This window comes from Felis catus, chromosome D3 (genome assembly GCF_018350175.1).
Source record: "Felis catus isolate Fca126 chromosome D3, F.catus_Fca126_mat1.0, whole genome shotgun sequence".
Lineage (NCBI taxonomy): Eukaryota > Metazoa > Chordata > Mammalia > Carnivora > Felidae > Felis > Felis catus.
The window spans coordinates 6,348,481-6,374,463 of NC_058379.1; the positions used below are offsets into that span (position 1 = coordinate 6,348,481).

At 48.8% G+C, this 25,983-nt stretch overlaps 1 protein-coding gene and 1 long non-coding RNA gene across 14 annotated transcripts in view; both read left to right on the forward strand.

The window, feature by feature from the left end:
* Window positions 1-2,162: 2,162 nt before the first annotated feature.
* Window positions 2,163-7,604, forward strand: LOC102899491. Of its 6 annotated transcripts, none has more exons than XR_002737166.2 (4): window positions 2,163-2,616; window positions 2,785-2,902; window positions 5,511-5,652; window positions 6,331-7,604. It is a non-coding gene; the product is annotated as an uncharacterized LOC102899491 (long non-coding RNA). The 6 variants fall into 6 exon arrangements; XR_002737162.2 differs by having other exon boundaries at window positions 2,165-2,616; window positions 6,327-7,604; XR_002737164.2 differs by having other exon boundaries at window positions 2,166-2,616; window positions 5,526-5,652; window positions 6,327-7,604.
* Window positions 7,605-18,719: 11,115 nt separating this feature from the next.
* The window catches only part of RILPL1 (Rab interacting lysosomal protein like 1), a 39,603-nt gene continuing 32,339 nt past the window's right edge, over window positions 18,720-25,983 (forward strand). For 4 of the 8 annotated variants that reach the window (XM_006938386.4, XM_003994587.5, XM_045042069.1 and 1 more), the window contains exon 1: window positions 18,725-19,628. In XM_006938386.4, coding sequence (XP_006938448.1) covers window positions 19,320-19,628 — 309 coding nt within the window. In that variant the 5' untranslated portion in view covers window positions 18,725-19,319. Of the gene's footprint in view, window positions 19,629-25,983 lie in introns of all 8 variants that reach the window. The other 4 variants (XM_045042068.1, XM_006938387.4, XM_006938389.4 and 1 more) reach the window with 4 other exon arrangements.

Sequence of the window (25,983 nt, forward strand, 5' to 3'; positions counted from 1 at the left end):
ATATAATTCATGCCATGAAATCACTCTCTTTTTTTCCACATAGAAGCTCTTAGTGTATTAACCCCCACATGAAAAATCTACACAATCACCACAGATAAAATCAATGCAGAATCTTTACTCCTTTTTTTTTTTAAATTTTTTAATGTGTATTTTTTGAGAAAGAGCAAGCGAGTGAGCATGATCGGGGGAGGAGCAGAGAGAGAGAGAGAGACAGAAACCCAGAATCCGAAGCAGGCTCCAGGCTCCGAGCTGTCAGCACAGAGCCCGACACGGGGATCGAACCCATGAGCCGTGAACCAAGCGATCACGACCTGTGAGGAAGTCAAGACGCTCAACCGACTGAGCCACCCAGGCGTCCCGTAATCTTTACTCCTTCTGTTGTCCAATCTCCAGCCCGCTGTTCACCAGCACCAGCATTAGCTTTTGCAGTGCCCCTGACTTTCTTCATTCCGTTCTTGCATTCTTTTCGCCTTCTCTTGAGGTCTTTTTGTTCTCCAACAGGCCAGGTCTTGCAAGTCTATGTTTGGGTTCATGTATCTTTACACACCCTAAGGAATCATAAATCATGCCAAAGCCGGTTGTCTTGCCACTGATGAGGGACAGGAGCAGAAAAATGTTCACCTTTAGCCCAGAAGGGTGACCTATATAGCCTGCACGGTTTTGATAAGCATCAGGTAAGAGCTGCTTGCTACATACTTAAAGGGTCTCATGACTGCCTGTGCACCTCACTGATAGTTCATACCGAGCTGAATGATAAGCACCAGAGAAATCTTGCAAAAGTAGTTTTACGAGTAGACATTCAAAGAAGACATTTGTGCCCTGCTACTCCCTGCACGTCCCCTCCCCCTTCAGCACTAAGCATATAACCACCAGCTTCATACAGCCAGAGTGCACATTTCTCTGCCCAAGGGTCCTGCCGCCGTGCTGCTTAAATAAACTTACTAAGTTGCCCCGGAACACGTCTCGATAATTCTCTCTTGACTGCCTCTCTCAATGATCCTGCAACAACACTACCAAAATTCGTTCTGAATCCAAATACAAAGATAACATCTGTTGTGGTCTTGTACATTTTGGCTAGTTTTTCTTGAATTTCTTAAGTACTATTGCTTTCCAGGGTGTAGAACATCGATGACCATTTGTTTCCGTAAAGTAGTCAGTCAGTCACGAACTTTCCGGTCCGGATAGTTATTGTGTCATTCACGGTGGTGGCTGAGCTCCAAGCAGCCAGGGGGGAAAAAGAGCAAAATCACCTTTTATTTTTTTTAATGTTTATTTATTTTTGAGAGAGACAGAGACAGAGTGCGAATGGGGGAAGGACAGAGAGAGGGAGACACAGAATCCGAGGCAGGCTCCAGGCTCTGAGCTGTCAGCACAGAACCCCACACGGGGCTCGAACTCACGAACCGTGAGAACATGACCTGAGCCAAAGTCGGACGCTCAACCAACTGAGCCACCCAGGCGCCCCGTGAAATCACCCTTTTAATGTGTACGGTCCAGTGGTTGTTAGCATATTCAGTCGTTCAACTATCACCTCTGTCCAATTCCAAAACATTTCATCACCCCTAAAAGAAACCTTGTACCCATTAGCTGTCACTCCCCATTTCCCATTTCCCCCAGCCCTCCTGGCAACCACTCATCTATTTTCTGTCTCTATGGATTTGAGATGAGATCGTACAATCTGTGGCCTTTTGTGGCCAACTTCTCTTACTTAGCACCATGTTTTCAAGTTTCTTCCATGTGGTACTTCATTCCTTTCTGTGGCTGAATAATACCGCATTGTGTAGACGGACCACACGTTGTTTGCCATTTGATGGACGTTTGAGTTTCCACTTTTTGACTATTGGGAATAATGCTGCTATGAATGTTCAGACACACATTTGTGTATGGACATACGTTTTCAATTCTCTGGGGTATATACCTAGAACAGACAAAATAAATCCTTTCTGCTTGGAATCAGAAGCTTGTTGAGCGAGGGACTAGGAAACCAGATTAGAAATTGAACAGTTGCATCCATCAGTTCTCAAAAGCTGGCAAGTTCTAAACAGAATAACAAAAGGCTGTTTCCACAGAAAGGCTAGCTCAGCTTTCTGCTGTCTGGGTATGAACACTCCCTTTCCCTTCTGGTCCCACGGAAGTCTGTTTTATAATTAGGGAAGAATAAAGGAGACTAAGGGATTTTCTCTCATCAGTATGTTTTTGTTTTTGTTTTTTCATTTTCAGTTTTAAAATGTCACTTTGTTGGGAACAATTTTCATAGAGTGATCAGAAGTGAAGATAAACATAACCACGATATCACCACTTAATCAGATCAGTCCTCGCGGGAGGGCGGGGGAGGGGGCTCCGTGTTAGGCTTCTGCCCATTTTATCTCAGTCCCAGGCAGCCCTCTCCGCCCACCCCCGAATCATGAGGAACTACATCTCCCAGGCTCCCTTGCAGTCCGCTTCCTAGTAGGTTGGGCCAGTTGCAGACCCTGACAGAAGGTCGGAAGGTGGAGGAAGGAAGAGGCCGCAGCATCTGTCTCCCTCCGCTTTGGGAAGCAGCTCCGCTGTATCTTCGAGTCTCCAGCCCCTCGGAAGTTCCCGTTTCCGCTGGGTGGTCCTGGATCCTGGACTCTGGTAATTGCACACTTCCCTTCATCCCCTCCAGTCCTAACTGGAATAGCGGCTTTCTGCTGTTGCTAATCTGTGGCTCGTCTCACCATCCCTTGCTTGGCTCCTATCATCACCTGTTGTGACGATTTCAAAACATATCTACAAACCCTTTGGTCCCCCTCCCTTCAAAAGGTGCAGCTTAATTCCCCTCCCCTGGACCAGGAGGCAGAACTGGCTTTGTGACTCACCTCTGTCTAGGAGAATGTGGCAAATGTGACAATGTGTGACTTCTGATGCTATGTCATAAAAGGTATTGTAGTTTCTATCTTGGTTTTTTTGTTTGTTTGTTTGTTTGTTTGTTTTTTGAGAGAGAGAGAGTGCACACACGAGCTGGGGAGGGGGCAGAGGGGGAGATGGGCAGAGGGGCAGATGGAGAGAGAGAGAGACTCTTAAGCAGGCTCCGCGCTGAGCACAGAGCTTGACGCAGGGCTTGATCCCACGACCCTGGGATCATAACCTGAGCTGAAACCAAGAGCTCAAACGACTGAGCCACCCAGGCGCTCCCTACCTTGTTCTCTTAACTCACTTCCTCTGAGGAAGCCAGCCATTATGTCATAAGGACACTAGAGCTGCTCTGGGAAAGACCTACATGGGGAAAAACTAATGCCTCCCCCCAACAGCCATCAAGCACACCATCCTGGAAGTGGCAGCTCTGGCCCCAGTTAAGCCCTCGGATGAGAGCAGCCCTCGCCAGTATTTTGACTACAACTCATGAGAGACCCTGCATCAGAACTGCTCAGCCAAGCTGCTCTCAACTTCCAGATCTGCAGAAACTACAAAAGATAATAGTGATTGTTGTTCTAAGCCACTAAGTTTTGGGGTGCCTTGTTGCACAGCAGTAGATAACTAATGCATATGTCTAACCAATTTCCAGCATTAAAACCTTTCCATAGGAAAGGCCCCTGGCTAGCCCCGTCGGTAGAGCATGCAACTTTTGATCTTGGGGTGTGAGTTCGACCCCCCACATTTGGTGTAGAGAGTACTTAAAAATAAAATCTTACAAAAAACACAAAACTTTCTATTGGAAAGACCTAGAATGGATTCTGTTTTCTGACTGATACAAATTCCTGTCCTGAATTATAAACCAAATGTAAAATTAACATCTGTAAAAATGAAAAGTCTAGGGGCGCCTGGGTGGCTCAGTCGGTTAAGTGTCCGACTTCAGCTCAGGTCACGATCTCGCCGTCCATGAGTTCGAGCCCCGCATCAGGCTCTGGGCTGATGGCTCAGATCCTGGAGCCTGCTTCCGATTCTGTGTCTCCCTCTCTCTCTGCCCCTCCCCCGTTCGTGCTCTGTCTCTCTCTGTCTCAAAAATAAATAAACGTTAAAAAAAAAATTTAAAAAAAGAAAAGAAAAGTCTAGAGACGCCTGGCTGGCTCAGTCAGTAGAGCATGTGACTCTTGATCTTGGGGTTGTAAGTTGGAGCCCCACGTTGGGCATAGAGATAGATAGATAGATAGATAGATGGGGGGTAAGGGAGGGAAGGAGGGAGAGAGACGGGGAGGAAGAAAGAAAAGAAAGAGAAAGGAAGAAAGAAACAAAGAAAGAAAAAAAAGAGGAAAAAAAAGGAAATGTCTAAATGGGAGTCTGCTAGTGAATTTGAAGGCCTGGTCACATGACCCTGGGCCCCTGTGGTAGGCCCTGCTTGCACACGGGGAACAATACCCGGAAGTAATTAATTAGAGACTAAAGGGATGGGTAATCCAAATAGAAAATGCTACAGGAAAACAGAAGAGGGGCATTCTTGATGGTAGAATCCAGGGGTGAGGAAGAACAATATTTAAAGATTTGGGAAATTAAGTGAAAAGAAAAGGATAGTCCAGATCATGAAAATGAAACTGAAGTATTAAAAAGAGAACATTTTAATTTTTTTAATGTTTATTTATTTCTGACAGGGGTGGGGGCAGAGAGAGAGGGAGACACAGAATCCGAAGCAGGCTCCAGGCTCTGAGCTGTCAGCACAGAGCCCGACGTGGGGCTCGAACTCACGAGCTGTGAGATAATGACCTGAGCCGAAGTCGGATGCTCAACCTACTGAGCCACCCAGGTGTCCCAAAAGAGAACATTTTTAATATCAACTTTAGTAGATGACTATATTTCTACAGTGTGAGGGAGTACTACTGACTTCCTGGTCCCAAACTAAACATCAATGTATTTGTTTGTTTGCTTGTTTGTTTATGTGTGCTCAACATCCATTCTCCCCTCTGTAAGAGTACCTCACTTGTCCACTGGGGATTCCTTTCCCTCCTATCTTATCCAGCACCACTCAGGTAGACTATCCCTACCCTCTGGCTCTAAGCTTGACCAATCAGCATAAGTACAGGGATTGGTCCAGGGATAGGTATGTGTCCCAAGCTGAGCCAATGATATGCAATGAAAATGCACTGAATTTTCTGAAGCTATTGGTAAGATTTAACCCTAAAGGTCCTGGAGACCACCTTTGCCACCATGTGTGGATAGCCTGCATGAAAGTGACATCAACATCATGCAAATCCCAAGCTGAGGAGCAGAGAATAGATATCAGATGCTATTGCCATCAGAAAGCCCCTGGATCCAGCTATGCCTGAAGTTCACATCCTGGACTTCTTATTTACATAACTTTTTCACATAAGCCACTTTGAAACATGAAAAAGTTTTTGTCAAACTCTGGAAATCCAAAATAAAAGGCGTTAGAACTACAGGGATTTTCCCCGTGTGTATTTGGAGATGCTCATGATAAGCAGGCTCGATGCTATAAATGCTTTAAAATAATTTAGGTCAATTAATTAGCACCATGGTTTAGATTTTGACAGTGCCTAAGGAAAGACTGTGTTTTCAAAGACCAGCTTATGGGCTAGAAATATTTTTTTTTCTTTTAGGTTTTTTTTTTTAAGTAATCTCTACACCCAACATGGTGGGGCTCCAACTTACAACCCCAAGATCAAGACTCACGTGCTGTACGGACTGAGCCAGCCAGGCGCTCCTAGAAATGTAATTCTTAGCCCTGTCGCTCATTAAGAGGTACATACTCGGCTCCTTTCTGGGAGTGTCTTTGCTTCCTCACCAGTAACATAGAGTAACATCTACTCAGGAAGGCTGTTTGCCGTCTGCTTTGCAGACAAAGTGAGCTGCTCTTTTTCTGGGTTTCCATAACATTCTCAAGTGGTTCTATCATCGTCCTTATCTGGTGTTATTTTTTATTATTCGAGTATAGTTTGTATGCCACATAACTTACCCATTTAAAGTATACAGTTCAATGGTTTCAGTTATATTCACAGAGCTGTGCAACCATTATCATGATGAATTTTTAATTCTTTTTTCTAATGTGTATTTATTTATTTTGAGAGAGAGAGAGAGCTCGAGTGTGCACAGCGGGGGAGGGGCAGAGAGAAGGAGACAGAGAATCCCAAGCAGGCCGCGCTGGCAACACAGGGTCTGCCACAGGGCTTGATCTCATGACCTCAAGATCGTGACCCGAGCCGAAATCGACAATCAGACGCTGCACCGACTGAGCCACCCAGGCGCCCCCGTTATTTTTCTAATTCTTAAAGATTAAGAGTTCGTGCAGCTGAAAAGCATAAAGGTAGCAAAAAAATCACGCACAGTGTGGTCCAGTTGCTCAGGTTACATCACCAGGATGCGGTTTGGTCTCCCGTGTCTGAGCCCCGCTTTCCTTCTGTCACCTTCTTGCTCAGGCAGGCTGTCCCCAAACCACCGCGAGATGGCCACCAGCAGCCTCAGGCTTCCAGCCGACTTTTGCATCAACCACACGGGAAGAACAATGAACCAAATGAAAAATTACCTTTTCTCAGAGGTCCAGGAGGAACACCTGAGTGGCTCAGTCGGTTAAGCGTCTGACTTCGGCTCGGGTCATGATCTCGCGGTTCGTGGGTTCGAGCCCCACGTCGGGCTCTGGGCTGACAGCCCGGAGCCTGCTTCGGATTCTGTGTCTCCCTCTCTCCCTCTGCCCCTCCCCACTCCTGTTCTGTCTCTCTCTCAAAAATAAACATTAAAAAAAAAGGAAAAAGAAAAGAGGTCCAGGAAGAGTGTCATGGAATGTCACTGGACTGTCTGAAGTCAGTCCCTGCCCATTCCTGAGGCAACCACTAGGCCCACGGGTTGGCTAATGTGGGCTGGTCAGGCCTGGGTTTCTCCTTCCCAGGAACCGGGGGGGGGGGGGGGGGGGGGGGCGGTTCCCCTGAAGAAGACCAGAAAAATGGGGTGGATCCTAGGAGGGGAAACAATACATGTGCCCCCTCCAGTCACTGGCCTGTGAGCTCCTCGAAGGCAGGGACTTCTGCCCTAAGTTATCTTTGCACTCCCAGAGCCCCTGCTGGGTGACAAAGCTAGCCAATGGCTGCGAGCTTCCCGACTGGATAAATCCCTTTTCCCTCTTCTGTCCCACTCTCTCCTGGAGTCTGGTTCATCTCCCAGAAACAAGAAGTTCTGTGAAGAGATAAAGATTCCTACGAAGTGACCTGGGCTTTCAGAGGAACGTACTGTTTTTACCCCAGGCACAACAAGAAGGCGGAAATACCTCCGAAGTTCCTCAGTTAGTGAATGGATAAGCAAAAGGTGGTCTACCCACACAATGGAATATGATTCAGCCATGAAAAGGAATAATGCAGTGACCCACACTATAAAGCAGGTGAACTTGAAGACATTATGCGCAGTGAAAGAAGCCGGTCACAAAAGACCAGGTATTATACGATTCCGGTTACGTGAAATATTCACAATAGGTAAATCCATAGAGACAGAGAGTAGATCAGTGGTTACCTCGGGCTGTGATGCGGAGTAGGGAGGAAACGGGGAGTCACTGCTAATACAGTTTCTGTTTAAAACAATGAAAATGTTCTGGAATGAGATGGGGTGATGGTTGCATGTAAATACACTGAAGATCACCGAATTGTACCTTTAAATGTGTGGATTTGAAGACATGTGAACTATATTTCAATAAAGTTGTTTAAAACAAACAGGGGTGCCTGGGTGGCTCCGTTGGTTAAGGGTCCCACTCGTGATTTCGGCTCAGGTCATGATCTCACAGTTTGCGGGATCGAGCCCCACGTCAGGCTCCTTGCTGACATCTCAGAGCCTGCTTGGGATTCTTTCTCTCCCTCTCTCTGCCCTTGCCCGGCTCGTGCTCGCTCTCTCTCTCTCTCTCTCTCTCTCTCTCTCTCTCTCACGTACACTCTCTGTCTCTCTCAAAATAAATAAATAAACTTAAAAAAAAAAATAAACAAGCACACAGGGAAGTTTTCAATCCGCCAGGGCATGGTCCAGAAACAGCTGGGCTGGCACAGCTGGGTGAGATGGCAAAAAAGGCAGCCGGAAGCTGCGACTTCAGGATAGGATCATGTTCCAAAGCTAGTTTTCCCCTAGCCCGATTTCCACCATGAATATCAAACAACTGTCAAGGCTTTGAGAGAGAGGAGGGCAGTGCCGGACATCCAGGAGCTGTCCTGGCCCTGTCAGCTGGCCTCCGTGTTGTCCCGTTGAAATAACAATTTCACAGAACATCAACATCAGACAAAGCCACCTCGGAACCACCATAAAACAAGACAGAACACGAACATGGTCCAGGCCGCAAAATACCAAACATCTCCCCTTCTTGGCTAATAGCAGTAATGGCTGCTTCTTTACCAATTACAGCCTCAGCCTGGCTCTACTGTCCTCTGGATAAGATTTGAGAGCCCCGGGCACCTGCATAGCTCAGTGGGTCGAGTGTCCGACTCTTGGTTTGGGCTCAGGTCGTGATCCCAGGGTCCGAAAAAAAGTGCATTCAGCTCCCTGCTGTGATGGGTGATTCTGAGTAACAGATACGGACATTCTGTGTTCACTCCTGTTGTGCATAAACCTAGACGTGGAATTGCTGGGTCACAGGGCAGATGTACGTTCACATTTAGCAGACACGGACTCTTTGTCAGAGGGATTTCGCCAAACACTCCTGACAGCGTTGTCTGAGGGTTTTGACCTTGCCAAGCCTAAAAACTGGAAAAGGACTAGTGTCCTTGAAATGTGGGGAATAAAGAAGGGCTAGACACCCCTGCCCCAGCCCCCAGAGAACAATGCAACTCACTCACTTCTCACACAGTTGAAAAAAAAAACCCACAAATTGTGTCCATCTGCACAGCAACGTTGTTTAAAAGAGCACAGTCTGGGGTGGGGGGGGAGCTCAGTCTGTCGAGCATCCCACTCCTGCTTGCGGTTCAGGTCATGATCCCAGAATCATGGGACGGAACCACATGTCTTAAGATTCTCTCCCTCTCCCTCTGCCTCTCTCCCCTGCTTGTGCGCTCTCGCTCTCTCTCTCTCTCTCTCTCTCTCTCTCTCAAATAATAAATAAATAAGTAAGTAAATAAATAAATAAAATAGCACAAACCATAAAATCCTGCCAGTGTCTATCAAGGGAGAAATGATCAGGTAAATTACAGTATATCCATAAACCAAAAAGCTATACCATCACTTAAAAAAATGAAGAAGGGGCGCCTGGGTGGCTCAGTCGGTTAAGCATCCGACTTCGGCTCAGGTCATGATCTCACAGTTTGTGAGTTCAAGCCCCGCGTCAGGCCCTGTGCTGACGGCTCAGAGCCTGGAGCTTGCTTCGGATTCTGTGTCTTCCTTTCTCTCTCTCTGCCCCTCCCTTGCTCATGCTCTGTCTCTCTCTCTGTCTCTCTCTCTCTCTCTCAAAAATAAATAAATAAACTTTTTTTTAATGTAAAGAATGAAGGAGGTATTATCTACTAAAAAAAGACTGAGGAATGGCTAAAATCGAGGTGATGGCGAGGACGTGGAGAAAAAGGAGCCCTTGTGCACCATTGATGGGAATGCAAACGGGTGCAGCCACTGTGGAAAACCGTATGGAGGTGCCTCCAAAAGTTAAAAACAGAGCTTCCTTACGATCCAGCAATTACATTCCTGAGTATTTACGCAAAGAATATAAGAACACTAATTCAAAAAGATATCTGCCCCCCTACGTTTATTGCAGCATTATTTGCAACAGCCAAGGGGAGGAAGCAACCCAAGTGTCCATCCACAGATGACTGGATAAAGAAATGTGCTATATATATATACAATGGAACATTACTCGGCCATTAAAAAGAATGAAATCTTGTCACTTGCAACAACATGGAGGGAGCTACAGGTGTCATGCTAAGTGAAATAAATCAGTCAAAGAAAAACAAATCCCGTGGGTGCCTGGGTGGCTCAGTCAGTTAAGTGTCTGACTCTTGATTTCAGCTCAGGTCATGATTTCACAGTTTGTGAGTTTGAGCCCCACATTGGGGCACTGTCAGCATGGAGCCTGCTTGGGATTCACCCTCTCTCTCTGCCCCTCCCCTCCTCTCTCTCTCCCTCTCTCTCAAAATAAATAAAGACAAATCCTATATAGTTTGATTCACCTGTGGAATTTAAATAACAAAACGAATGAACAAAGGAGAAAAAAGACAAACCAAAAAAAAAACAGACTCTCTGCTATAGAGAACAAACTGATGGTTACCAGAGGGGAGGAGTTGGGGGATGGATGAACTAGGGTTTAGGGAACATAGGGATTAGGGAATGCACTTGTATGATGAGCACTGAGTAATGTATACAATTGCTGAGTCACTATATTGTACACCCGAAACTAACATAACTGTATGTTAACTATACTGGAATTAAAATTAAAACAAAATAAAAATATTAGAACTTATGCTACCAAAATGTGTATGTTAGGAGTTAAAACCTATTAGGATTCAGGAGAAGTAAAGTATGCAAACTTATCTGTAAAAAAAAAAAAAAGAATAAAGTAGGTCTATATATGCTGAACTGAAAAAATAATTATAGGGTATTACGATGTGAAAAAACAAATCGCATACTAATATGTATGTCATGCTTCCATTTTATTTTTTTAAAGTTTATTTATTTAGGGGCGCCTGGGTGGCGCAGTCGGTTAAGCGTCTGACTTCAGCCAGGTCACGATCTCGCGGTCTGTGAGTTCGAGCCCCGCGTCAGGCTCTGGGCTGATGGTTCGGAGCCTGGAGCCTGTTTCCGATTCTGTGTCTCCCTCTCTCTCTGCCCCTCCCCCGTTCATGCTCTGTCTCTCTCTGTCCCAAAAATAAATAAAAAACATTGAAAAAAAATTAAAAAAAAATAAATAAATAAAGTTTATTTATTTACTTTGAGAGAGACAGAGCGCATGCACAAGCTGGGGAGGGGCAGAGAGAGAGAGAGAGGGTGAGAGAGAATCTCAAGCACGGTTCTCACTGTCAGCACAGAGCCCGACACAGGGCTTGAACTCATGACCGGTGAGATCATGACCTGAGCCGAAATTAAGAGTCAGACACTTAACCGACTGAGCCACTCAGGTGACCTGTCATGCTTCCATTTTAAAAGTAAATGCGTGTTGGGAAGTAAAACTAATAAATGTGTGTTTAGAAAAATAGAATGTGCATATTCTCAGGGGAAAAAAGTCAGGAAGAACGTCGAGCAAAGTGTCAACCATAGTTACCTGGGAGTAGAATGGAACTGGGGGGAACTCTACTAAATACATAATTTTGCCAGTGGTGGAACTCTGGGTTTGGCCGACCCAGACCTGTTCGTCCCACCTGGGACACTTGCTTCCCAGCATGAACGGCATCAGCCACTGCTCACACTGTGCCCGTGGTTGCAAAGCCACAGTCCCCTTATCTCCCAACACTTCTGATGGCCTCAGGTGCCCACACAGGCAAAGGCTGCAGTCGCCTCAGCGCCCGGACCCACCTGACTATAGGGAGTCCACCTGGAAATGGGGAGAGGTTAACGCCCCATGGGAAAAACTCAAGAGAGACCCACAGGAGTGGGCAGATAAGTTGCTCACCTTCCCCCACATACCCCCAACCCCACTCACCCAGTACCATGCTCTGTGTGATGGACGGAATCTGAGATTCGGTGGGTGCACACAGCCTCTCCCCGGGGACATTCCAGAAAACTGAGCAACCAGTGGAGTGTTCTTGCAAAGCTGGGCCAACCTTGGTAATATTCTCCTTTGAAACTGCTTTCCTTCCTTTTCTGCCTTTCTTCTCTTCCCTCACTCTATAATTCCTGGTACTGCACCCTCCAATAAAGGATTAGCTCATAAAATTTGTCTCAAGCCCCACTTCTAAGGAACCCGTACAAGGACAAGTGGGTGTTTTTCTACTTTGCTAATATTTTTTTCATTAAACATGGTCTTTAATTAAGAGCCCAAGCATTGGTGTGCATGAGACTCTTAAAACAGAGAAGCGCTACCAGGCCAATGCAACATGAGGGAAAATCTAACATTTCCAGGTAACGTCCTTTGAGGTGGAAACAGGCATTGACATTCAGAGAACGTGTGCTCAACGCACTTTAAAGAATCTGGTTGCTAGGGTTTGATCATCCTGTTTTCCGAGATGGGTTTGGGGAGCCTGAGTGGAATCTCCTATACAATGCCCTTGAAGGGAGGTCGCCTATCAAGCAGAATCAACACAGAACAGACCACAAGCTTCATGTGACATTGCTAGTGTTTAGATGCAATGGTGACATCAGAATTGTCCATGATCCTCTTAAGTCTGTCAAAGAAGAAGGAGGAGGAGGAGAAGAGGGACGGCTGAGAAGCCGGAACAGCAACCATGGGAAGTCAGGAGGGTGGTGTGGGTGGAAGAGGGGGTGCGAGTCTATTTCGGGTTGTCAGCCCTTTGGGATGGAGCTCAAGGCACAGGGCGAAGGCAGCGTTGTGTGGGAGACCACTCAGACTCCTGAAACATAGGAATGCTCAGAAAATAGTAGCCTGTCTTAGTCAGCTTGGGTTGCTATGACAAAAATACCGCAGACTGGGTTCTTTATACACAACAGAGATGCATCTCTCACAGTTCTGAAGTCTGGAAGCCCAAGATTAAGACACTGGCAGATGTGGTGACAGGCGAGAACCCCCTTTCCCGGTTCATGGATGCCGCCTTTTTTTTTTTTTAATTTTTTTTTAACGTTTATTTATTTTTGAGACAGAGAGAGACAGAGCATGAACGGGGGAGGGTCAGAGAGAGGGAGACACAGAACCTGAAGCAGGCTCCAGGCTCTGAGCTGTCAGCCCAGAGCCCGACGCGGGGCTCGAACTCACGGACCGTGAGATCATGACCTGAGCCGAAGTCCGCCGTTTAACCAACTGAGCCACCCAGGCGCCCCAGGGTGCCGCCTTCTTGCTGAGTCCTCACAAGGCAACAGAGCGTGGAGGCCTCTTTTACAAGGGCACTAATAATACCTCCTCATACCATCACCTTGGGGGGTAGGATTTCTTTTTTGTAATTAATTAATTAATTAATTAATTTTTGAGAGACAGAGAGAGAGAGAGCAAGCACGGGAGGGGCAGAGAAAGAGGGAGAGAGAGAATCCCAAGCAAGCTCCACACAGTGCAGAGCCTGATGGGGGACTCAAACTCACAAACCGTGAGATCACGACCTGAGCCGAAATCAAGTCGGACGCTCAACGGACTGAGCCACCCAGGCGCCCAACGTTGTGTCATTTTATTCACAGACGGTACAACAAGCCCACAGTCTTTAAATTCCGAGTTCTTGAGAGGGGATCTGGGTACTGAGCAGGTGGACAGAGGAAAGGACCCTCGAATGACCTGCAAACCACTCCCGCCCCCCCGGGTTTCCCAGCCATTCAGCTCTGGCGGGGCAATCCGTCTCTGTGTGACTCCGAGTGAAAGTAGAATTCTGTTGCTTCTGTGGCAACTGAAAAAGCTTAAATTCTCGCTTTCCCGGATCGCAGGGCACGGGCTGTAACACCAGATCCTTCATGTAGACGCTGACACTAGGGACTGGAGTTTGGAGATGCACCATGGCACACGAAAGACCCAGAGAAACAGCAGGTGACTGGTGCTTAGATGTGGGCCAAAGACAGTGAAGTCAACACAGATCAGACTATGCAAGTCTGTGTCAGACACGGTAAGGGCTCTGGATTTTATTGTAACCTGGCATCGACACCTGGCGGGGTGAAATGCATGTGCTTTATCAAAAGTGCTGGCTGTGCAAAATTGCTGCTGTGCAGAAAACAGGTTAGTGGGAAGAAGAGACAAAGAAGAAACCAGTTAGAAGCCCACCATCGGCTTCTTCCAGAAGGGAAAGTTACAGTAAGTGGAGCCAGGGTGGAAGTAGGGAGCTGGAGCAAAGTGGAAAATCTGGGGAGAGATTTTGGAGGCAGAATTGAGGGGTTGCCCTGATTCCTAATTCTTCTAATAGCCCCTCACATCACAGTCAGACATCAGTGCTGGTTTCATGATGTCGTTGCTCCAAATGAGACGCTTCAGTGGTGACGATCACAGCACATGTAACAGTCAAGCCACCCACACAGCAAGCATAGCAACTACTGTGTGCCATCCTCTGTTCTAAACATCTTACGTATTTTAACTCGTTTAATCTCCTCTGAGATTACTCCCATTTTACAGATGAAAAAAGTAAAACAAAGATCCGATGACTTGCCAGATGTCACATCACATCCTCCCTACTACGTCAGATACGAACTCGACCCCGCAGTCAATCTCTGCCACCCTTTTCAACTTCATTTCACGCTGTTCCCCAACCTGCCCCAACAAGTCCGCTGGTCAGTCTGCTGACTCACGCACGAACGGAGCCCATTCTTCCCCTGGGCCTCACACACATGGTCTGTGGCTGTCTCCTCTTCCTTCACATAGCATATTAATTCCACGTATCTGAAATGGACAGAATAAGTAAATTCACGGACAGAAAGCAGGCTGGGGGCTTACGGGGTTGTTTGCCTCACCCGTTCAGAAAGTACCAACGGCTGTGAGTTTCCGGCTGGATAAAGTCCTTTTCCCTTTTCCTTCCTACCCTCTTCTGGAGCCTAGAAAGAAGGAGTTCTGGGAGGAGGAAACATTTCTACTAAGTGATCTGAACTTCCAGAAGGAAATTACTGTCTTAACACGGGCAAACCAGCAGGGAAGGTAGAAACATCCCCAAAGCCCGTGGATGGATGGATAAACAGAATGTGGCCCGGCCATACAATGGGAGATTATTAGGCTATGAAAAGGAACTATGTGGTCCCACGGCATGGATAAACCTTAAAAACATTATGCTGAGTGAAAGAAGCCGGGCACAAAAGGCCACCCGGTATATGAAATGTTCAGAATAGACACATCTATGGACCCAGAAAGCAGAAGAGGGGTTGCCAGGGGCTGGGGGCAGGAGAGAATGGAAAGTGACTGCCAATGGGTACAAGGCTTTGGGGGGAGGTTGTTGAAAATGTTCTGAAGTTAGAGGGTGGGGATGGGTGATGGGTACAGAACCTTGCAAATATACGAAGAACCACTGAATTGTACACATTAAAAAGGTGAACATTCTTGCACGTAATTTACATCTAGAGAAACATTTAAAAATGAGTCTTGCCCCTTCCACAAAAAAGCAAAAAGAAATGTCCAACACACCACCGCCAAATAAATTGAACCTAAATCAGATCAAACCTGTTGATACAACTACCAGTCTAAAGAAAATACCGGGAACAGACATATTAAAGGACGTTACAGTGGTGAAATTAGCAACATCCAGACAGCATCTGTCTAAGAGAAACAATCCTGTTTCATCAAGAAATAAATTTCAGGGTGGCTCAGTCAGTTAAGCGTCTGCCTTTGACTCAGGTCATGGTCTCACAGTCCGGGAGTTCCAGACCCGCATCGGGCTCTGTGCTGACAGCTCAGAGCCTGTAGCCTGCTTCAGGTTCTGTGTCTCCCTCTCTCTGAACCCTCCCCCGTTCATGCTCTCTCTCTGTCTCAAAAATAAATAAATATTAAAAATTAAAAAAAAAGTGTTATAAAATATTCATAGTCGAGAAATACAGTGTGTGGGACTCTTTTTCCAATTGAATTGTGCTAACACGCCTGGTTTCTGGGACATACTGATTTCTTGATTCTCCTCCCCTTTGTCAACCCTCTCTTGCTCCATCTGAAATCAGTTTATTTTTGGTTTCTCCTGTTTCCTCTCTGTTTCCCACAAGAGCAGCAATCCTGTCTCCCTCATATTGCCGCATCCCACAGGGTTAGCAGAGTCCCTGGCATACATTAAGAGCTAAATACCTATTGAGTAAATGAATGTCAACATAGCTCTTATCATTGCTCTGGTCCTGAGTTTCAGGTCCACATTTCCAGCTGTCACCTAGACGTCTACATCTACACCCAGACCAGGTACCTCCTCCAGGTATCTTTAACGATGATGGTGAGGATAATAGAAGCTTAGAAGCACTGGGGGAGGCCGGCACATACGCGGATTTGTTTAATGATCACAATTACCCTCTGTGATCCCATTTTATAGAGCGGGAAGCTGAGGCCCCGAGAGGCCAAACACCTGGTCAGTGACTACGCCAGGATTAGACCGCAGAGAGGTTCTGGAAGCTTAACCACCAGGCTTGACTGCTTAAAACTTGCTTGCTTAAAACTGTAGCCATTCTCCTGAGCTCACCATCTGGGGTCATCTCAGACTTCTGCCTCCCTCCCCCTCCCCCACTCCTTTCCTGCCCCCATCTTAAGTTCAGGCTGCAGGCTGGTGTTCTAGTTCTTCAATCCTGGTCCCCTCCCAGCTGACTCTCAGCACATCTTTGCTGCCTTTAGGGGAAAACTACCCCAATCTGGGCATTCATTATTTATTCCTTCATTCAACACGGGCACCCACTGGGTTGGCTGCATCCCTCCCAGCTGTGGAACCTTAAGCAAGTGGGTTGAATGGTGCCACCCTGCCCCAAAAGATATTTCCGTGTCCCGATCCTGGAAGTGGAGACCTTATTTTGAAAAAATAATCTTTGCAAGTGAATTAAGTTAAGGACCTTGAGATTAGATCATCCTGGATTGTGCAGATGGGCTCGAAATCCAAAGACAGGTGTCTTATAAGAGACACAAAGAGAAGACAGACATGCATGGAAGGACCACGTGAAACAGAGACAGAGACTAGAGGGATGTGGCTACAGACTAAGCATCCCAGAGGCTGGAAGAGACAAGAGAGGATCCTCCGGAGAGCCTGATCCTGCCAACACCTTGATTTCAGATATCTGGCCTCCAGAACGGTCAGAGAATAAGTTTCTATTGTTTTAAGCCTCCAAGTTTGTGGCAATTTGTTACATCAGCTGCAGGAAGCTAATGCCCCTCCCTGTTTCTCACTGTCCTTGATTTTGGATGGGGATAATCACATGTCCACCTCACTGGCTTGCTGTGCACAGATCTGACCTCTTACCAGCTGCCGGGCCCTGGGCGAGTTATTTGACCTCTCTGTGCCTCCCCCCTTTCCTCATTTGTGAAACAAGGATAATACTTCCTAGGATGCTGTGAGGAAGCAGTTCTCAAACTCTGTGGTCTCAGAGACCCTTTTCCAAGGGCACTCTTAAAAACTACTGAAGACCCTAAAGAGATTTCATTACGTGGGTTATATCTATGGATATCTACTGTAATTGGAAATTTAAACTAATGTTTTTAAAAATACTGGTTAACTCAAAAGCAGTTACATGATATTTTAACATGCATATATTTTTTTCAATGTCTATTTATTTTTGAGAGAAAGAGAGAGAGCGCAAGCAGGGGAGGGGCAGAGAGCGGAGACAACAGAATCCAATCCAGGCTCCAAGCTCTGAGCTGTCAGCACACAGTCCCCCACACGGGGCTGGAACTCACAAACTGTGAGATCATGACCTGAGCCAAAGTGGGATGCTTAACCGACTGGGCCACCCAGATGCCCCTTAACATGCATATTTTTTAAAAAAATAACTCTGCTCCAAAACAAAATACTGGCAACGGTGGCATTGTTTCGCATTTTTGCAAATCTCTTTAATGTCTAGCTCATTGTAAGAGAGCTGGATCCTCACATCTGCTTCTGCATGTTCAGTGGATTGTGATAGGCTGTTTTGTGTTACATATACTAAGAACATCTTGCGGCACATTGATACAAAACTAGCAAAAGGGACAACCTCACAGAGACCCTCTGGGTATGGGAGAACCCCAGTGACCTTAGGCCACACTCTGAGAACCCATCGGGTATGGATTAAATGGGGCAATATAATATTTAGTTGTAAAGCACTTAGAATTTAAAGCTGATGTCCAATACATTTGCAACTTAAAAAATATTTTTAATCGATAATGTGCCAGGTTGGTGTGGGTTTTAGGATAATGTTAAAGTTTTCTTTCTTTCTTTCTTTCTTTCTTTCTTTCTTTCTTTCTTTCTTTCTTTCTTTCTCTCTCTCTCTCTTTCTCTCTCTCTTTCTCTCTCTCTTTCTCTCTCTCTTTCTTCTTTCTTTCTCTCTTTCTCTCTTTCTTTCATGCCTCCAGAGCTCAGTCTCATGGGGGAGGCGTATGTGTAACCACACCGTTAAAACTCTGTGTAAGGAGCAATTGTACAGAAGACAGCGGGTTGTGGGAACGCAGAGGAGGGTCCATAAGCCATGCGTGGCGGCGGGAAGAATGGGAGGGCCGGTGGCTTCAGGAAAGGCTCTTCTGGGGGCGGAGTGTCCGATGGACCAGGGGACTTAGGTCAAAAAGGAGAGGCGGCTTGGACAAGAAAACTCGCGGTGCTGAGATCCAAACCCCGGCCTCACCTCCTCTGTGAAGCGGTGTTTATGTCACGAGGAACTGCTAAATGGACGTGGCTCTGCGGGCGGGGCCGGCCGGCGGCTTCGGGGGCAGGGGACCCCTCCACCCTTCCTTCGGCCCCTCTCGGGCGCCTGGGCTGGAGCGCAGGGCCCGGCGCCGCCAGCTCCGCCCGTAGCTGGGTCTACGGGCTGGGGGGTGGTCCTCGCTCTCTCCCCAGGATGGGCCCCATCCCGGAGTCCACCTCTCGACCCCTCCATTCCGCTCCACCGCCGGGGCCGCCGCCCGGCGCGGCGAACCGTCCCCAGACGAGCCTCCCCCACCGCCCCGTCCCCCTCCCCCTCTCCTCCGGGCTAGCCTCGACCCCTCCCCGGCGGCAGTGGGAGAGGAGGAGCCAGGACCGGGCCGGAGGAGGGGGCGGCGCGCCCGGACGCTCGGGGGGCGCGGAGGAGGAAGGTCCCGCGGGGCCGGGGGGAGGGTGTGTGGCACGGGGGCCGGCGAGCGGGGGAGGGGGCCGCCTAGTCGGCGGGTGGCGGAACGGGGCCCGCGGGGACCCGGGCGCCCTCGGGCGGCGGAAGCCGGGCGCGCCCCTCGCCAGGCCGGGATCGGGGCGGGGCGCGCGGCATCCCCGCGGGGGGAGCCGGTCACCGGGTCTCGCCGCCACCAAAGTTTCCCGGAGGAGCCGCGGCCGCCCTTCCTTCCCCGGCCCCGGGCGTGGGGGCGACCCCCGGGCGAGAACTGTTTCCGAGGGCGACTGGGCCCCGTCTCCGGCTAGACCCCGCGCCTCCATTGCGCCCAACTCGGATTCCCAACTTGGGAGGCGCCGCGGGCCTGCGCACGCGCGCCTTCCTCGCCGCCGCCGCCGCCGCCGCCGCCGCCTCCTCCCGCCGGGGAGCAGGCTCCGGGCCGAGCCGCGCGCCGAGACTCGCCCCCCGCGCGCCGCCCTCCGGCTCGCGGTCCGCCGCCCCCGCCCATGCGGACGCCCGCCCGCCGCCCGGTGCGCCCTCGCCCGAGGGCCAGCTGAGCGCGGACCGCCCGCGGCGGCGCGAGGTGGGCCCGGCCCGGCGCTGCCCTCGACAGCGGCAAGTTTGGGAGTTGCACTAGTTTGCGGGGTGGGGGAGAGGCCGGGCGGGGGGCCATGGAGGAGGACCGGGGGTCGTCGCTGGCGGCCGAGTCGGCGCTGGAGAAGAACGTGGCGGAGCTGACCGTCATGGACGTGTACGACATCGCGTCGCTCGTGGGCCACGAGTTCGAGCGGGTCATCGACCAGCACGGCTGCGAGGCCATCGCGCGCCTCATGCCCAAGGTCGTGCGTGTCCTGGAGATCCTGGAGGTGCTGGTCAGCCGCCACCACGTCGCGCCTGAGCTGGACGAGCTGCGCCTGGAGCTGGACCGTCTGCGCCTGGAGAGGATGGACCGCATCGAGAAGGAGCGCAAGCACCAGAAGGTGGGCAGCGGCCCCAGTCTGCCCATCCGGGGAATGGGGCCGCTGGGACCCAAGGGCCCTTCAGCATCCCGCAGCTGTAGGCGCACACGTTTGTGTATGCAGGGACTAGACGAGGAGAGAGACCCGACTGGATGAGAGAGGGAGGGAGGGAGGGAGGCCCCTGGCCCTCTTTTGTCCAGCCAGCGCCACCTGGCATATACCACCTCAGAGATTAGGGCAGTCCTTTGGAGTCAGACCTGAGTTCCAGTCCCACCTTTACCGTCTAATAGCTGTGTGACCTTGGGTAAGTTACTTAACCTCTCTGTGCTTTATTTCCTCGCATGTCAAATGGTGATAGTAATAAGACCCACCTCATTAAGAATTAAGTGTGATATATCTAAAGCGCGTAGATGATATTATTTTCCAGAAATGAAATAAGCCCTCTGCCCTTCAGTCAGGCCCCTTTCTTCTTCTCATCCCCAAACCCCCCCGTAGCAAAGGGGATGTGACCCCCAGCCACCCAGCTCATCAACCCCCAGACTCTGGGTTTCTATTTGCGAATTGTTCCCAGAATTCCTTCTAATTTATGAAACTGAAGTGCTTTCCCCTCCTTGATTTTATCTTTAATCTTCACAGAACTCTCAGAGGCAGGAATTATCTTCGTTTGACAAATGAAGAAAATTGGGGGAGGGGGGATTTGCCCCAAATTAGTGCTGAGAGAATCCCAGGCCAGTGGAGGTAACTCTGGTGCCTCTTCCCCACCCAGGGGATAGGACACGATTTGGGGCAGCTTTAAGCTAAGCCTCTGCCCTGTGAACAAGAATTCCTCGGAGTGCATGAATCAGGGCCTCTTTACTGGACGAGGAGTCTAGACAAGGTGCCTGGGGAAAAGGAAGTGGGAGATGTGTGGTTTCCTGCCCCAACCTCAGGCCAGGGAAGCTTCTGTCAGACCCTTTGGACAGAGAATAGGAGGAAACGCCTTTCCTAGGAGCAATCAGGGTGCCTGAGGGGGCTCTGGCTTGCTGTGTGGCCTCAGGAAATGTACTTGGCCTCTCTGAACCTCTCTGGCGGGCCATAACCTATTGTGTTTCAAGGAAAATAACCCAGGCTGTGTATGTAATCTTAACCTGGGGGCAGAACTGCCAGCGGTTAAGAGCACTAGTGTTTGGGAGGTTTGACAGTGTTTGTCCTCAAAGGTCCCTGTGCCCTGAGGTCAGGAAGGAAACTCAAGCTCCCAAGTGTTAGGCAACATTTCCAAGATCATACTCGGAGCTTGAAAATGCCCCAGCCCTGTAATTCATGTCAAGTTCCCAGGGACTTTGGAGCCAGACAGCCTGGCTTCACACCCTGCCACTGTGTGATCTTCGGCAAGTCAGCTCACCTCTCTGTGCCTCAGTTTCCCCAGCTGTAAAATGGGGATAATAGTACTCATCTCATAGGGTTGTGGTGAGAATTGAAGGGTTGGTTAACTTCCCTAAAGTGTTTGGGACAAGGCCTGGCCCATTGTGAGGGCCTTACAAGTGTTAGCTGTTGCCTTTAGGCCTGGATAGGCTTTCAGTGAGGTGTTCGTGGTCTGATACTGGGGACCCCACTCCCAATCTCTTTTAGAGAGCCAGGGGAAAGGATCTTTGAAATCCCCTCGTGTGGCTGCCAAGGGGCTTAGCCCGGGTCACACAGAAGTCCCAGCGCCTCTGTTCCCACCCTTGACGTTGGAATTCTGCAGCAGCTGGGCCGGGGGACATCCTTGGGAGCCATCGGAGGCCGCTAGGCTTGGAGTCAGATGGCATTCCCAGCCAGCTGCACTTGTCACTTCTGGACCGCCGTCAGCCAGGAAGTAAACCCCAGCGCGCTCAGAGCTGAGGCTTGTTTGTAAACACTGAGGATGATCTCTCCTAAATCAGAGGGCAAAACCCTCTTCCCATCCCAGCCCCTTGTTTACTTTTCTTTGTATTCTTGGGATCAAGAGAGACTTCTCTGGGTTTTTTTTTTTCTTGTGGTCTCAAAGGCTCTTCAAGGTGTTATTTCCACAAAAATCTTCCTAACATGTCCTTGGTCTTATCAGTTTGTTCATTCCTCCCTCTTTTTTCTGCCTCACCCCCCTCCTTCTCTCTCTCTCAGCACAACGCATGCACCCTGGCTTCCGCCAACTCCTCCCCTGAGCATACCCCCCCCCGCCCCCAGATTTAGTCAGTTCTGCTCATCACACAGACTCAGGCCACAGTCTTGACATGTTCTGTCTATCTGGTTACTCAGTCTGCAACCCCGTTGATGGGCCACAGCATGCAAAGTGCCCTCCTAAGTGACATGGGCAGTGCAGAGACTAGGAAAGCTGGATCCTCATCTCAGGCAGTGGGTGGGTAACTGGGAAGACAGGAAAAATACCAACAGGCTTAGGAAGCAGTGGCTGTGCGGATACAGTTGTCTATATTGTTAACAGGATATGTTGTTCCTTTGCTTATTCAACAGATGTATTTATCCAGCACCTGCTATGAACTGGGCACTGTTCTGGGCACTGGGGAGACAGCAGTGACCACAGTAGATGAGGTCTTTGGACCTGACTTTCTTGGACCTGACTTTCTAGTGCAGGGCTGTCCGTAGAAATATTATGTGGTGGGGGGTGGGGGATGCCCGGGGTGGCTCAGTTGGTTAAATGACTGACTCCTGATTTCAGCTCAGGTCATGGTTCATGAGATCGAGCCCCATATTGGGCTATGAACTGACAGTGTGGAGTCCGCTTGGGATTCTCTGTCTCCCTCTCTCTCTGCCCCTCCCCGACTCGTGCACACACACTCACTCTCTCTCTCAAAATAAATAAATAAACTTAAAAAATAATATCATGTGACTTGTCACGTTAATAAAAAGACACAGATGAGGTTAAAAAAAATTTTGATATCAAACCAAGTCTTTGCAAAATATTATTTCTGCATGTAATCAACATAAAAATTATTTTTATTGAGATATAATTGACATATTGTATTAGTTTTAGGTTACAGCATAATTTTTTTTAAATGTAATTTTTTTAATGTTTATTTATTTTTGAGACAGAGGGAGACCGAGCGCGAGTGGGGGAGGGGCAGAGAGAGAGGAAGACACAGAATCTGAAACAGGCTCCAGGCTCCGAGCTGTCAGCACAGAGCCCGATGCGGGGCTCAAACCCACGAACTGTGAGATCATGACCTGAGCCAGTCAGACGCTCAACTGACTGAGCCACCCAGGTGCCCCGCATAATTTTTAAAAAATGTTTATTTTGAGAAAGAAAGAGAGCAGGGGTGGGGCCTAGAGAGAGGGAGAAAGAGAGAATCCAGAGCAGACTCCTTAATGCAAAAGCAGAGCCTGATGCAGGGCTCGAGCCCATCTACTGCAAGATCATGAGCTGAGCCGAAATCAAAGAGTTGGACGCCCAACCAACTGAGCCACCCAGACGCCCCTAGGGGTGCAGCATAATGATTTGATATTTATGTGTATTGTGACATTTACCATCCATCACCTCACATAGTTACTCAAATAATTATTAAATAGGTATTTTTCATTTTTTCCCTATGTCTTTGAAATCTGATGTGTGTTTGACCCTGTTGCACGTGCTAGTTCAGACCAGCCACAGTTCAAGTGCTCAGCAGCCACATGTGGCTTGTGGCTACTCTACTGGATGGTGCAATTCTAGTGTAAGGAGATAGGTGTTTTTTAAAGTTTTAAAATTTTCGGCTTGTGATAAAAGACTGATACGAAAGAGACTGACTAGGATGGGACAGTCAGGAAGGCTTCCCTGAGGAGGTGACATCTGGGCTGAGATCGGAATGAAGTGTGGGTACCCTCCACAGAGAGAGCTGGGGGAGGGGCGTCCTAGGCAGACACCACAAGTGCAAAGGCCCTGTGGTAGGAACGGGCTTGGTGTGTTCAAGGAACACAAAGAAGGCCAGTATGGTTAAAACAGAGTGAGTAAGGAATACGGGTGGGGGATGAGGTCAGGGAGGTGGACGGGTCTGATTATACTGGACTTAGTAGGCCCACATAAGGAGTTTGAAGACTATTAGTCCTGAGAAGGCAAAGGAGGCGATCAATCAGGGGTGACTTCCTGGGAGAGCCGCTTAGCTGGTGTGGAGGCAAGATTAAATTTGCTGTGGTCAGCTCAGAGGCAAGAGCCACATGCTGCCCTGTGCCCGCTTTGAGGGAAGGAAAAAAACCACCCTGAGGGTTAAAGTCTGTATTCATCTATTGCTGCTGTAACAAATTACCACAAACTTACTGGCTCGAGGTAACACAGTTTTGTTAGGATAATGCAGAATATGCTATTTATGGGTCACACCAATACGGATAATGCCGGATAAAACTCTGGAGCTCAAAAATCAGAAAAGGGTTTCGCTGCGTTAAAACCAAGGTGTCCGAAAATTCATTTCTTCTGACAACTTTCAGGGAGAATCCACTTCCTTGCCTTTTCCAGCTTTTGGAGGCCACCGCGTTTCTTCGCTTTTGGCTCCTTCCTCCACCCTCACAGCCAACAGAGTGCTGTTTTCAAATCTCTAGCTCTGACTTCTGTCGCCACATCATCTCCGACTCTGACCCTCCTGCCTCCCTCTTTCGCCTGTGAGGACCCTTTGATTACGTTGGGTCCGCTGGATAACCCAGGAGACTCCCCATCTCAGGGTCCTTAAGTTAACACCTGCCAAATTGCTGCGTGAGGTCACATAGTCTCGGGTTCCAGGGACTGGGATGTGCACGTCTTTGGGGGCCGCTGTTCTGCCTACCGCAGTCAGTTACACTTGACCGTTGCCCACTGGGACCCTCTGTGCTCAGCCTGTGCCAGATGTGAGCAGGGAAGAACCAGCTAGAAGAGCCTGTCTCTGCTTCCGGCCCACACCTGCGCGTGGGAAGGCCGCATGCCCGCTCCGTCATTCCACCACCGCTTCCGCCCTCTGGCCCTACCCTTCGCCTCCCTTGGTGACCTTGAACAGCTGTGCGAATACTTAGTTATTACCTCTCATTTCCCCAGTGCAGCAGACTTCCTGACAAAGGAGATGGGGATTTAGGAATGTATTTAAAAGATGAACGGAGGCCGTGTTTACCCGGCCTTGGGCCGGCTTGTGACAGGCCGTAGGAGGAACAGAAACCGGCAAACACATCTTTAGCATTTTCTGGGACCTGGGCACCATTCCAACCATTGACATAATCCTCATGACAGCCCTCAGAGGTAGATATGACACTATTTTCCACATTTCCAAGACACCCAAAGATTCAATAACTTCTCGAGCATCAGCTAGTAAGGGGCAGAAACAAGATTCAAACAGGCCAACAGGCTTCGGTATCTATGCTTTCAACTGGCATTATGTCCCGCAACAGTGACCGTGCTCTGTTTAGTTTCTGGTTTCACAGCAGACTTTTTTTTTTTAACGTTTATTTATTTTTGAGAGACAGAGACAGAGCGTGAGCGGGCGAGGGACAGAGAGGGAGACACAGAATCAGAAGCAGGCTCCAGGCTCCGAGCTGTCAGCACAGAGCCCGACGCGGGGCTCGAACCCACCAACCGCGAGATCATGACCTGAGCCGACGTCGGACGCTTAACCGACTGAACCACCCAGGCGCCCCAGAATTAAACACTTTAAATGGGTGAACTGAGGGCGCCTTCGTGGCTCAGTTGGTTGAACGTCTGACGTCAGCTCAGGTCATGATCTCGCGGTTCATGGGTTCAAGCCCCACGTCGGGCTCTGTGCTAACAGCTCGGAGCCTGGAGCCTGCTTTGAATTCTGTGTCTCCCTCTCTCTCTGCCCCTTCCTGCTCACAATGTCTCTCTCTGTCTCTCAAAAATAAATAAATGTAAAAAAAAAAAAACTTTTTTAATTAAAAAAAATAAAGTATATAATTCAGTGGTCTTGGGTGTATTCACAGAGCTGTGTAACTTTCAGTAGAATCAATTTTAGGATATTTTCATTACTTCGAAAAGAAAACCCATACCCATGAGCAGTCATTCACTTCTCATTTCCCCACCAACCCTCCAACCCTAGACGAGTGCCAGTCTGCTTTGTGTCTCTGTGGATTTACCTGTTCTGGATACTTCCCATCAGTGGAATCATACACTGTGTGGCCTGCCTGCCTTCACTTAGCAGCATGTTTTCAAGGTCCATGCATGTTGTTCTTCAACTGATGGACATTTGGGTTGTTTCTTGCTCTTGGCCCTTGTGAAGAATGCTGCTGTGAACATACGCATACAGGTCTTTGTGTGGACATGGGTTTTCATTTCTCTCTTTTTTTTTGAATGTTTATTTATTTTCAAGAGAGACAGAGACAGAGAGCAAGCAGGCGAGGGGCGGAGAGAGGGAGACCAGAATCCGAAGCAGCTCCAGGCTCTGAGCTGTCAGCACAGGGCCCGACGCGGGGCTCGAAC